The sequence below is a fragment of the Trichechus manatus genome, unplaced genomic scaffold (assembly GCF_000243295.1).
Source record: "Trichechus manatus latirostris isolate Lorelei unplaced genomic scaffold, TriManLat1.0 scaffold00015, whole genome shotgun sequence".
Classification (NCBI taxonomy): Eukaryota; Metazoa; Chordata; class Mammalia; order Sirenia; family Trichechidae; genus Trichechus; species Trichechus manatus.
In genome coordinates, this window is record NW_004443951.1 from 13,012,289 (window position 1) to 13,024,643 (window position 12,355).

At 52.5% G+C, this 12,355-nt stretch overlaps 1 protein-coding gene across 1 annotated transcript in view; it reads right to left on the reverse strand.

Moving 5' to 3' along the window:
- SZT2 (SZT2 subunit of KICSTOR complex) overlaps positions 1-12,355 on the reverse strand; it is a 31,781-nt gene that overhangs the window by 14,524 nt on the left and 4,902 nt on the right. Inside the window, exons 14-39 of the mRNA XM_023727138.1 lie at positions 12,108-12,312; positions 11,697-11,812; positions 11,314-11,560; positions 10,249-10,390; positions 10,008-10,100; positions 9,766-9,844; positions 9,370-9,663; positions 9,063-9,204; positions 8,770-8,877; positions 8,619-8,682; positions 8,234-8,419; positions 7,704-7,871; positions 7,526-7,613; positions 7,333-7,404; positions 6,942-7,143; positions 5,930-6,029; positions 5,053-5,182; positions 3,270-3,422; positions 3,077-3,179; positions 2,882-2,987; positions 2,685-2,796; positions 1,847-1,965; positions 1,587-1,751; positions 1,232-1,316; positions 907-1,071; positions 625-792 (exon numbers count right to left, since the gene is read on the reverse strand). Coding sequence (XP_023582906.1) covers positions 625-792; positions 907-1,071; positions 1,232-1,316; positions 1,587-1,751; positions 1,847-1,965; positions 2,685-2,796; positions 2,882-2,987; positions 3,077-3,179; positions 3,270-3,422; positions 5,053-5,182; positions 5,930-6,029; positions 6,942-7,143; positions 7,333-7,404; positions 7,526-7,613; positions 7,704-7,871; positions 8,234-8,419; positions 8,619-8,682; positions 8,770-8,877; positions 9,063-9,204; positions 9,370-9,663; positions 9,766-9,844; positions 10,008-10,100; positions 10,249-10,390; positions 11,314-11,560; positions 11,697-11,812; positions 12,108-12,312 — 3,612 coding nt within the window. The remainder of the gene's footprint in view (positions 1-624; positions 793-906; positions 1,072-1,231; positions 1,317-1,586; positions 1,752-1,846; positions 1,966-2,684; positions 2,797-2,881; positions 2,988-3,076; positions 3,180-3,269; positions 3,423-5,052; positions 5,183-5,929; positions 6,030-6,941; positions 7,144-7,332; positions 7,405-7,525; positions 7,614-7,703; positions 7,872-8,233; positions 8,420-8,618; positions 8,683-8,769; positions 8,878-9,062; positions 9,205-9,369; positions 9,664-9,765; positions 9,845-10,007; positions 10,101-10,248; positions 10,391-11,313; positions 11,561-11,696; positions 11,813-12,107; positions 12,313-12,355) is intronic.

A 12,355-nucleotide genomic window follows, 5' to 3' on the forward strand; every position in this document is an offset into this window, starting at 1 on the left:
ATAAAAAAACTCCCAACCAAAAAAAGCCCTGGCCCAGATGGCTTCACTGGAGAATTCTACAAAACATTCACAGAAGAGCTTGTACCAGTTCTACTCAAGTATACCCCTCCTCCTGCATTCCCACTGCCCCTTCCCTAGTTCAGGACCCATAATTTCTCACCTGGACTCTTGTAACAGACTGCTCACAAGGCTTCTTCCCTCTAGTCTCTCACCATCCAATCCAACTTCTCCTTCCCCACCAGGAGTTGGAGTGGTCTTTCAGTCACATATCTGGCTATATCACTATCCTGCTTAACACCTTTCAGAGAATCCCCTACTCTTAGGATAATGTCCAAGACCCCTAGTGTGGCCCACCAGGCCAGCCTGACACCTGACCCCCTCTGCCTCTCCACTTTGTTTGCTGTGCCCTGTCCCACCTTACACACTAGCTATAGGCAGCTACTGCCCAGTCCTGGGCCTAATGTCTGGAAGGCCCTTTCCCTACAAGCCTGTTGCCACTTACTCTCTTATAGACCTTGGGTCAAGGGTTCCTCCTCTTGAAGCCTTCCCTGAACCCCACCTTCACCTGCTACACTGTCTAGCCTGGATTTCATCCTTCTCTGGACCCTGGGGGCCCCTCTGTACCTGGGGGGTTATCCTCTGTACACAGTGAAGCTGGCAGCAGCCGCAGCTCCATGACGGCATCAGCCAGGGCCTGGCGAGCTGCTCCTTGGAGCTTTTCCTCCAGCTGCACAATACTTATGTTTCCCTTTTCCCACACATCCAACCGAAGTCGTGGGGCCCCACTCTGAGCTGGAGGCAAGAATGCAGGTCACTTGAGGGCGCCCCTAGATTCCACCCTACTCACCACCCCTGCTTCTCACAGCATTAACTCAACACCCCATCCTCTGACAGAAGCTGCCTCACCTGAAGAACCGTCCAGCATGACTGGGCAGCATGTGACCTGGGTTAGCTGCTCAAACTCCTCCTCTTGCAGTGGGTCTGGGGGCCCAGGAGAAGTGGGGGGCCATGATGCCAGTGAGATGGGGGTCCCTCCCTCATCCACAAAGGCTAGAGTGATGCAGGCGACTCCTGGGTAGAAAAAAATCCACAGGAAGGCTCAGCCCCAGGACTTCAGATCCTCCTTCCTCACCCCCTCAGCTGCAAGGCTGGGAGAGGCCCTCTTAGTCACAAGATAGGAAAAGCCTTTCTCACACCTGGTGGTGCCATGGGCCTCGGCCCTGATCTGTACCTTTGCCCCCAGTGCCCTGTCCACCAGGCTTGTTATACAAGTAGATGTCCAAGTCGGGGAGGCCGCCTTGTGGTGGGAGTGGATGCTGGGAAGAGAACAGCCACAAATGAACAACAACAAAAAAATCAAGGGATGGGGAAGCTTTTATGGTGTGTACGTCCACAGTAGGGAATGGGGTACAGGTAATATAGCAGCATAGGAAGACAGAGATGTGTGGGGCACGGGTATATACAAGTCCTTGGACAAAGATGCATATGGGGGTATCTGTAGGAAACAGTCACATAAGGGGGTGTGTGAGGGAGGGGAGGGAGGCACGAGTGCACAAGGGTGTGGGGAGAGGTGAGTAAAATCTCACTTGGAAGTGGTTCCGGCTATTGCTGTCTGTGTACTTGGGAGAGTGCAGGAAGATGAGCAGGTTCTGCCGCAGGTACCAGGCCAGGGCAGGAAGCCAGGCCCTGCAGGAGGGGGGCAGGGCCAGATGCAGCACCTCAGAGGGGAGGCTTCCAGGGGGCTGGATGAACTGCAGAGAATGGGAAAAGGTAGTCAGAGCTGAATGCCAAGGCTTCAGCCTAGACTGTCCCTAACACCTGTGGCTGAGCCTTGGAGGGAGCTTACCTCCACATCAGCTGGTGTCAACTTGCAGTTCCGAACAAGCATGACTGTGATGACATCCAGCGTGGCCTCATCCAGGCGCCGACGCAGTACCCGTACTAGTTCATCTGTGATCTCGGGACCTTGACACAGCCATGGTGAGAAGGTGGAGAAGCTGGCAAAGGATCCAGCTACCACCTCCACCAGCACTTAAACCCCAGCGTCAAACCCCGTCTGCCCCTCCGCCCCACCTGCCATATACTGGAGGCAGCCAGCACTGGGTTCTAGTTCTGCCAACCTACTCATTGTGTGACTGTGGAGAAGTGAATTTTACCCTCAAAGCCTCAGTGCCTTTGTCCATAAAATGGGAAAAATAGCATCATTCTCATAGGTTTGTTGTAAGGATTAAAAGAGGGGTTATGTAATAGTCTTAGCCCAAAGCCTGATACACATTAAGTGAGCCATAAATATTAGCTGAAAAACCCAACTGTCTACTGGATACCACATGCTTAATATATTCAAAACTGAACCCAGTATCTTCAACCCAAGCTCACTCCTGGTACCAGGTGAACAGGACCACCATCTAGCCACACAGTCACCCAGGCTAGATAACCCAGGTGCCAATCTTAATGGCCCCTCTTCCCCAAGGTGCATTTCAATCAGCTACAAGTCCTACCCCTAAACATCACAAGAGTCTGTCCTTTCCCACCCAGCTCCTGCTTGAGAAGAGCCCAGAGTGCAGCATGAATTGGAGAACGGGACCCAAGGCAGAGTAGTAAGAAGGCTCTAAGAGAAGCTGCCAGAGGATTCTGGAACCTCACCTGGTCACCCCCACATACCTCCCCCTCCTGGCAGTCCTCACCTGCCTGCCCTACACCATGTACCAGCAGCTGGATGTGTCTGTCCACTTGGCCCACAGGACGAGCAGCATCTGAACTGCGGCTGGAGGCCATGTCCAGGGGAGAACGAGGACCCTACAGGGAAAACATGGTCAGAGTCCACTCCAGGGAGCAAAGTATGAGGGGAGCACGGGGCCATGAGGGAGGAAGTGATACATGCCGAGGCCTCGTCAGGGAAGATGGGCTCCTGGCTCCGGGACAGGGCGAGAGATGGGGGCCCAGCATCCCCTTCCCATGGCCGGTCACTGCAGGATGTCTCTAGGAGCCTGTCAGAGAGCGGCAAGGTCTTTGTACATGCTTCCTCCCATGCCATCCTTGACTCATGCTTTACCCCACCCTCTGAGAACCCACATACCGAAGATAGTATACAGCCTGTGTTGCTCGCTCCTGATAGACAAACATATTCTTCCGGTTCACCACAGAGAAGGCATTGAGCACAGAGCGCAGGGCCTGGATGGCTGCAGGAGTACTGTGGGCTCAGGAAGCTCCCTTCTCCAGATTCCCCCAGTGCCCACTCCACCTGCCCTCTCCTCATGCCAATCACATACCCCGAGAAACTCCCATGCTGGGCCCCATCTTGAGGCGTGAGTGGACTCGGATCACAGTTCCCCACACAACGTCACAGGAGAAATGTCCAGGGACAAACTGCATTGTGGCTGCTAGGTACCCTCGGGGTGCACAGCTCTCATCAGCAGCATAATCTGGGGGAAGGAAGAGCAAGACTCAAAATCAGGACACCCAGCCCTCTGCCCTCTAGACTTCTCACCTGTACACTGGCCCACTCCTCCACACTCCCCCAGCCTCCTCATACCTGTCTACTACTCTGCAAGGCAAAGATTATCGTCTGGATAACAAGACAGGACCAGGACTTAGAGGAATGGCCTTTAAAAGACAGGGTTGTAAGGACAAAGGTTTTCAGAACTATCTCAAGGTGACTTGGAGAAGGAGCAAAGAAGGGAAGTCAGGAATGCTAAGTGTGAGAAAATCCTGAAGGCCATTCCATGAGATTCTGACCCTGTTGTAACCCATGTCTGTGGCACTAGTAGACTGTGTCCTGAACTGGTCACACACATCAAGAGGAGAAGGCTGAGTTCTGTGCCTCAGAGGACAGTTATCCCAAAGAACAAAGGGTGGTGTGGTGGCACACAAAAGCCCATGGCCATAGGCCAGTGTCTTCTACCTTTCCCAGGTTTCCAGGTTGACAAGGAACCTTTCAGTAGGTCAGAGGTGGCAATTTGGTTTCCCAGAGAAGCTGCTGTCAGGTGTGAGCAGCCTACGAGACACCCAGGAGGCTGCAGAGTTTCTGTGCCATGATGGGATGTTGGTTGCTAAGGGTGTCAGGGAAACCATATGGAGACAAATGAGGAAGGGCTGTGTCTGTGTTCTGACTGGTCTCACATCTCAGGCTGCTGGAAGTCATCTTTAAGTAAAAGTGCCTGGCTGCCCTAGCTCATCTTCAATTTGTAGAAGATGCCTTCAAAACCATGGGAAGTCCACTAATTACAGGGACCCTGCTCTAATATGGAGAACATCCCAGGACATGCTGAGAGAGGCACGCTCCTGGAAATGTTAAAAATGTTCATCTATAGACTTGCCGAGAATGTTAAAAATAAGGAGTGGTCTGATTTCAATTTTAAACCAGAGGGTAAACTGCAAAGGAATGACATGATTTGCCTTTTCCTCCATGAGTCTGAGGTGAGAGACAATCATGACTAAGAGAAAAGGAGTAGAAGGGTCGAGACTTCAATTACCATTATGTTTCCTTACCATGACCAGAAATCCCAAAGGGGTCGTGTGCCTGTGTCGTAGACAGCCAAGCAGAGGGCAAGCCTTTCTACAGCACCTCAGTTCATTCCCTCCAGTCCCCTCTGATACCCTGCCTCTTCAATGATCTCTTCTCTCCTATATTCTTCAACCTCTCCCTGTCTACTGGCTCTTTCCTTGAGGAATATAAACATGCTCAAATCTCTACATATATTAAAATTCCTTCCTCACCCCCACAGCTCCCTCTAGTTACAGCCATATCTATTTTCTCTTTCTCTTCACTGCCAAGCTACTTGAGAGAGTAGATATTCTCTGATCCAACTACCTATCATCCTTTCATTTTTCAGTTTCAATTGGTTTCTATTTCCATCTCTCCACTGAGACTCTTTTACTAAAGTCACTAATGAACACCCAATCCAGTGATCCTTTTCTGTCCTTATCCTCCTCCTCCTCGCTGTATTACTTGGCATGGATGACCAAGTAATGATGACTTTGCTCCAGCTTTTCACCAAAGTACTAGATGAGAGAAAGGGCAAGGGAACCTTCGGCTATGGGGTGGGGTCTCACCATCGCTGGGCAGTGGTACCCGCTGACGGGAATGGAAGGGGGTCTCACTGCGCCACAGATCTTCTTCGCTCTCAGCCACCAGAAGAGAGTTACACACATGACTGTCATGAAGGTCCTGAAGAAGCAGTCGCTAGGGGAAGGAGGAGCAAGGTTATCAGGGAATTGAAATATTCCCTCATAAACTGGTGGTGGTGGTCAGGGGTGAGCAAAGGCCAGAGAGAACACCCATTATCACTGGGGGTCAGAGGTCACAGTTACAGAGCTCTCGGCTCTGAGAGAGAACCCCAGTTAGGAACACTCGTCCCTCCTCTTTGCCAGAATATGTTCCCCATCTTTCTGTCTCAGCTTAAAAATCACTTCTTCAAGAAGCCTTCCCTGATACTTCGTTTGGTCAGATCCCTGTTATATGCTTTCATTATAGTCTCTACTTTTCCTTTGTAGAATTCTTCACAATTGCAGTTGAAATACTTTGTGTAATCCAGTTGTTCAATGTCTCTCTCTCTCTCACTCTATATAAGCTCCACAGAGTCAGAGTTTCCCTCTGCCTTGCTCATTTTTATATCCCCAAGGCTAGCACAGTGCCTGGCACAAAACAGCTGCCATTACTGGGGCAATAAAAGGAAACATATCATAGTTACTGAGAGAGTATGAGAGTAACCCAGTGTAACTGGGAGTGGGCCATGGACAATTTCCCAGTTTGCAGGGAATTGGGGGAGTAATAGAGCATCACAGTATCTGGGGGTTGAAGAAAACATTCCATAGTTGTTGTTGAGTCTGTGATGGACCCACAGCCTCTGAAGGTTAAGTTCCTGAAACTCCTTGCTCATCCGGGCTGAATCTCCATGCCCAGAGAGCCCTGTCCCTGGTTGCCCCTTACCTGGTTGACCTCCCTGCAGATCTCCCCAACTCGCCTCACTAGAATCTGCTGCAGGTGGCGACACTCAGTGCCTGGCCCTCCATCCTCCCGTATCATGCTCCTAGGGAAGAAGGATGGATCAGTGCAGAGGGGGCTGTATGTGTCATGATGGGGTAGGGGGGTCGTAGAAGCTGGGGTCAAAGGAAATCATGAAAAGGAAGCAGGATTAGACAAAGGGAAGTAAACCTGATGGGAACTGGAAAAATGGAATTCTCAAGAGTAATTCTGAAAGCCCAGGCTCCATGTTTGCTTCACCAGCTCCCATGCGGGTACCACGCTGAGACTTCCATCATGCAACTTGCCTCTTTATTCTCAAATCTTCTTTGTCAGAATGGTGGGCCTCCCTACCCTCAATACCTACCCCTGAAAGTGATTAGAGAAACAGTATTTAACCAGATGCCTAGTGGAGCCGTGGTTAAGCATTCGGCTGCTAACCAAAAGGTCGGTGGTTTGAACATACCAGCTGCTCCTTGGAAACTCTATGGGGCAGTTCTACTATGTCCCATACGGTCGCTATGACTCGGAATCAGCTTGATGGCAATGGGTTTGGTTTTGGTTTTTTAGGTCTGAATGCTGCCTCTGCCACTTACTAACTGTGACTTTGGGCAAGTATTTAACATATCTGTGCTTCAGTTTCTTCATCCATACGATGAGGATAATACTTCACAGAGTTATTATATGGATTAAAAGAACCGATTCATCTAAAACACTTCCATAGCAACTTCTGAAGCTGCTCTGAACTGCAGATGCTCTTAATGCTCAGCTAGGAGCCAAAATTCCCATCAGCCTCTCAACTTCATTCATAAAGTAGATAGTGCTACGCTTTGCTGTAAGTAGTGGGATGAGATGTGGCGGTGCCAATCTCAGAATACAAGTTAGATCCCTATGTGAATTCTCAGTTTTTAACAACACTGGAGATGGGTGTTGTGGAAACAGAGAAAAGAAGTTAATGCCAGGCCTGGCTTCTACTTACCGTGCATGTGCATATACTTCTACACGATCCTGCAGTACCCGGACGATAAGCCAAAAGTCAGGCAGACAGGGTCCAGGGAGGCCTGAGAGTGAAGGCTGTGGAGGTGCTGGCCCAGGTGGAGTTCGCAGTGTGAAAGGGGCCTTCTCACCAAGGGTCTCAGAGGGACCCTCACTGTCTGAGCCACTGCTGCCACCATCATAACCTGTGCCAAAGGTGCTGAAGTTCAGCCCTGCCCTTAGCTGAGTCTGGCTCATATGGGCCTCGAAGTGCATCAGGCTTTGATGGTCCCTCCTCCAGAGTAGTCATTTCTACCCCCTGCCCAGACCTTTCCCTGCACAACCCTAAGTCCCCTCCCCTCAGCTTCGATCCCCCGCCCCTCCCCTAAACTTACCGAGGTGGTCTGAGTCCACACTGCCCTGACTGGACATAAGGCTTAGTCCCCGGCTGGGCCCAGACTGGCTCCCTGAAGAGAGAAGGGAAATGCCTGGAGCCTCTCTCAATCCATGGAAGCAGGACCAGGGACTTGTACATCTATGAGTCCCTGATCTTGACCCCCAGACTTTGCCGTTCAAGTTTTCTCTTACCTCCCTGTGGCAGGCTGTGCAGGCTGATGAGGGGAGGGCCCTCAGAATCCTCTGGGGAGCCAGGGGCTTGGGGGCTGGCCGTCAGGGCCTACAGGGCAGGAGCCAAAACTGAGGTACAGGCCCCAAAATACCCACAGCCACTGACCTCCATTCTCAGGTCAGTCCAGGAAAGACTCACCTCCCCTTCGATGTCTTCAGCCCTATCTTCGTGGCTGTGCCAAGCCCAGGCTACTGGAGGTGGCTCCCCGTGGGACCCACCTGGCTGTTGGCCAGCTGCCACAAAGAAGAAGTCACTGTCAGGGTCCTCAAGAAGAACATGGCCAGGAAGGTGGAGGCGGCGGAACTCCTGGGGAGCAGGAGTCAAGATCACAATTTAGGCAGGAGCAGCCCTCCATACACATGGCACCCACACACACCCTCATTAAACCCTCACAGCTACCTGGTGAAGCAGACGCTACCATCCCCACTGCTCAGGTAAGGAGCCTAAGAAAAGGTTGAGTGACTTGCCTAAGGTTACACAGGCCCAGTGACAAGGTCAGAAGCTAGGTCTCATTCCACTGAGTTGGGCTGCCAGGCACACGGGTGAAGAAGAGGTGGGCAGCAGGGATAATTCTATGGACTCAAACATAGAGTCTTCCAGACGTGCCCCTGGAGTTCAGGGAAGGAGGGGTACCAAGGTGATCATGGGGTGTTCTGAGGGCAGCTTACCTCCTTGAATTGTGTGAGGGAACGTTCTGGCCCAAACACAAAACTCAGTGGCAAAGTTTGGCGAACGCAGGTGGAGCGCCCTGGAGAGCTGTGGATGTGGGCAGCTACATGGCGCAGGGCAGAGCTCTGGGGGATACCCCTTCTGCGAAGTGCTGCCACCATCTCATCCTCCAGCAACCAGCGGATCTAGAGTCAAAGGACAATCCAGGAAGGATGTAGGAGAGCACCCTCCGGGAGGGGACCTCCCTTGTTTACTAGGGCATCACCTTACTCCCAAGCTAGAGGATACTTTGCCTCACAGACTGCAGGCCTCACTGCAATCACAGAATCACTTAGATGATAGAAAGGGTATCAGATACAGTGTTGCGGGTGGGGAGGCCCTCACCTCACTCATGGTGGTCTCAATTGCCAGCCTGTGGGGTGTGGCCAAGTTGGACAGTCCTGGGTGCCTAATTGGAAGAAAGGTTCAGATACTGGTTTCCAGAAAACAAAACTGAGGGGAAGCAAGAAGCTCTGAGATGGATATTAGGAAGTACCTCTCTCCTCCTGGAGGTGGCAGTGGGGGCCCCAGGCCATCATCTGATCTTAAAGATGATGGTTGCCCTGGGGATCGTGGGAATGAAGCACTGCTCTCAGATGTCGACCTGAACAGGGTGGGAGCAAAAGTCAAAGGTCAGCTGTTACTATCCTCCCAGAGCCTCCTCATCACTCCCTTCTTGGAATCCTCAAGGTCTTCTGGGTCCCCAAATGCCCTAGATTTGTTTAATGGTCCACCCAATCCAACAGGCCCCAGATCACCCCCCCATCCCAATCAAACGTGCTGCCACACCGGTGGTGCTGGGGGTCGGAAGCCGGGGGAAGTTCCACTTCTAGGGGCAAGGTCAGTACGAAGACATCCAGAGTGACACTGAGGTCCCTCAGGGGAACTCGGCCTCCAATGGGGGGACCCTCCAGGCTGGACAGCACCTGGCCTGGGAGAGGAGGAAAATTAGGGGTTGCTGGGAGCCCTGGGGCCAGCACAGATTCCCAGTTCTGAGTTCCTAAGAGTGATACTCCTAGGTACTTCCCTACCACCAGAGGCAGGCAGGCTGTGCTGGGACCTTTGACCCTCCCCTGGGCACCCCCAAGCCCCTCACCCAGGCAGGTGGGCAGGCTGCACACAGGTACTGAGCTGTGCTGCCCACGCAGCCGCATGGAGCACGTGAGGTGCAAGAAGAGTGGTGGCAGATCATGCACGAGGCTCTCTGGCCCAGTGGGTGAGTCACCCCCTAGGATACTGAAGGAGTCTTCATCAGGGTTCACAGTGTCTGCGTCGGACAACGAGGCAGAGTCTAGCCCAGCAGGCCCCAGGTCTGGTTCTCGGCTCTCACGGTACTCCACCTCCAGCTCTGGGTCACTCTCAGTGACCACACAGCAGGCAGATGTGTCTCCTAGTGATGCATGTCATGTGGTCAATGGGAGGGGTCAGCAGTGGAGCCCCTGAACCCTGGCTTGAAGCAGCCTTCTCCACCTCTACCCCCTTGCCCACACACCTTCTTCTCCTATCAGCTCAACCTCTGAAAACTCCAGGTCACTGACTTTTCTGTCTACTGTGTCCCGGGGGCCCTCATCCTGGCAAAAAAAAAAAAAAAAAAGCTTAACTCAAGGCAGGAAAGAAGACACATCCAGGCCTCAAGGAACTGGAACCAAGATTCAAGAGGATTCAGGTGGGCTGAGTGGGGCCTCTGGGGCTAGGGAGTGGGGGGATGGGGGAGGTAAGGAAGAAGGCACGCACCTCTCGCCTGCTGGATGGAGGGCAATAGAAGAAGTAGTGGGGATTGGAGGGCACTGTTTGGAAGTGAAGACGACTAATCTCCAGGAACTTCTCCTGTGTGGGGGTTGGAAGGAGGCTACGTCAGCCAGCCTCAGCGCAGGACAGTACCCTCTGCTCCAGAATGGACACCTACACACCCCAGCTCAGGAGAGAATAGTCTCCCCACACAAGGCAGGACTCCGCCCTCTCCCAAGCTCCCCACCTGGATGAGGCTATGAAGGGCATCATGTGCCTGTCCTCTGAGCTGGCAGATGTCTGTCAGAGAGATCTCTGGGCCAGGGTCTAGATGGCCAGCGACACGAGTGCTCTGGAACTCAGGCTCGCTTAAGTCCTCGGTCTCTATGCTGAGTGGAGGGTGTTGGAAGAACCACTAAGTCCCAGAGGAGCCTACTTCCAACTAGGGAGCAGCCCACACCTGCCTATGTCTTTAAGAAGGGTCCTCAGCACACACCACAGGAGGTAGCAGAGGCAGGGAGAACCAACCCACACATCCTGGCTCTAACCTCCACATTTCTTAATGGCTAGACTTTTCTGTGAAACAGAGCAATGAGTCAGGATGACTCCTAGTTTTCTGACTTGGACTGCTGGGTGGAGGGTGATACGGTTCACTGCCAATGAAGAATACAGGCAGAGAACACAGACGAAAATAAGATGCGTTGATTTTGAAGGCACATAGATGGGGGTGTGTCTAGAGCTCTGGAGAGGGAACTGGGCTGGAGTTCCAATCTGGGAGTCATCTGCATACCCATCCCTCTGATTTTTCTGTTTCCCCAATGCTAACACACTGCCGATGTTAGACAAATACCTGTCTGCCTGCTTGCTTTCTCCCTCCCTTCCTCCGTTCCTCCCTTTAACAGGGACGTATGGAACTCCTAAGGTGAGCTGGGAACTCAGTAGTGAGTAAAGCACACATAGTTCTTGCCCCTATGAAACTTGCCAACTGGTGGGGGGACTGTTACTATTGCATGAATGTCCTGGGAACAAGGATCTACTTTCACTGTTGGCAACTTGGAACTCCTTATCTGAACCCAGCTTAACTTCACACCAAGACAGAAGAGGGAGGTAGAGCTTGGGAAGGAGACTGCTGCCCGTGCCAAGTGGGAGAAAGAAGCCTGGGTGGGAGCCAGAGAGTCAGTGACAAAGCACTACTGCTTCTCTGGCATTCAGTACTACCCTGTACCACTACTTCTCTGGATTGGAAGGTGACTGGTTATAGGGGCTTTGTCTGTCTGTCCCTTTATACTACACATTCAAGTACAATCCTAACCTGGACTCAGAAGCTAGGATAGCTCGTTCCCGAGGCTCGGGGCCCTCCTCGATGCTGCTGCTGAAGAGCCCGGGGCTGAGAGGACCAGGGCTTGGCGGGGCATGAGGCAAACCACAAGTGTGACCACACAGTGTGAGCAGAAAGTGGGTGATGTCCACTTCTTGCAGTAGTTCCTCACAGGCATCTACTGCTGTCAGCAAGTCCTGGGACGTCACGCTCTGTGCTTGCTGCAAGCTCCGGAACAGCCCTGACAGAAGTGGAAGGGGCCACCAGGATCAAGCTCTAGGAGTAGCCTCTCTAGTCCCCATTCCTGTAATCCCTCTATCTCTTTACCCTAAGCCCCACTCCTCCCTGCAGCTCCCTCAAGTGGTCTTCCTGCTCACCACGGACGTAGCATCGCTGTGCATGCTCCTGCAACAAGGCACAATGGTTGGCTGCTTCCTTGTACCTGGGCTCCATCCAGGCTGAGGATGGGGAGGAGTGGTCGAGGAACTGAGTCCTAGGAATGGGAGGAAAAACAGAGCCTGGCCAACTCCCGCAACTGATAGCTCAGACTTATCATTCACCTACACTCAGATGAATCGTCTACGAACCCTTACCAAATGTATTCATGGGCCAGCAAGTTCAACTGATTTGCCTACAAATGATCAGCAGAGTTGGCAGGACATGGCTAAGAAGCTGAGTTCCTGCCGCTGATAGCCAACCTCTCTGCTCATACCCATGAGTGTATACATTGAGCCTTGGCTGGGAGCTATGGTTAACGGTCAACATAGGCCAACATTGAGGGCACTCACCGGAAGATGAGGTCTTGAGGTGCCTGAGGAGGCTGCATGCCAACCATTTGCTCCCTCAGTGCTTCTAGGGAACAGCTATAGATGTAGACAGGACACCGGGTCCGGGGCCCATCTGCACCCTCGGTTTGGGGAGCCTGACGCCCAGTAGAAGCCTGTAAGTCCCGACAGAAGGGTGGGCTCAGCTCTCCTTGATTCTGGGCATTGTCTGTGGGCAAGAGGTGTCACATGGTCTCAAACCCTCTATTTGT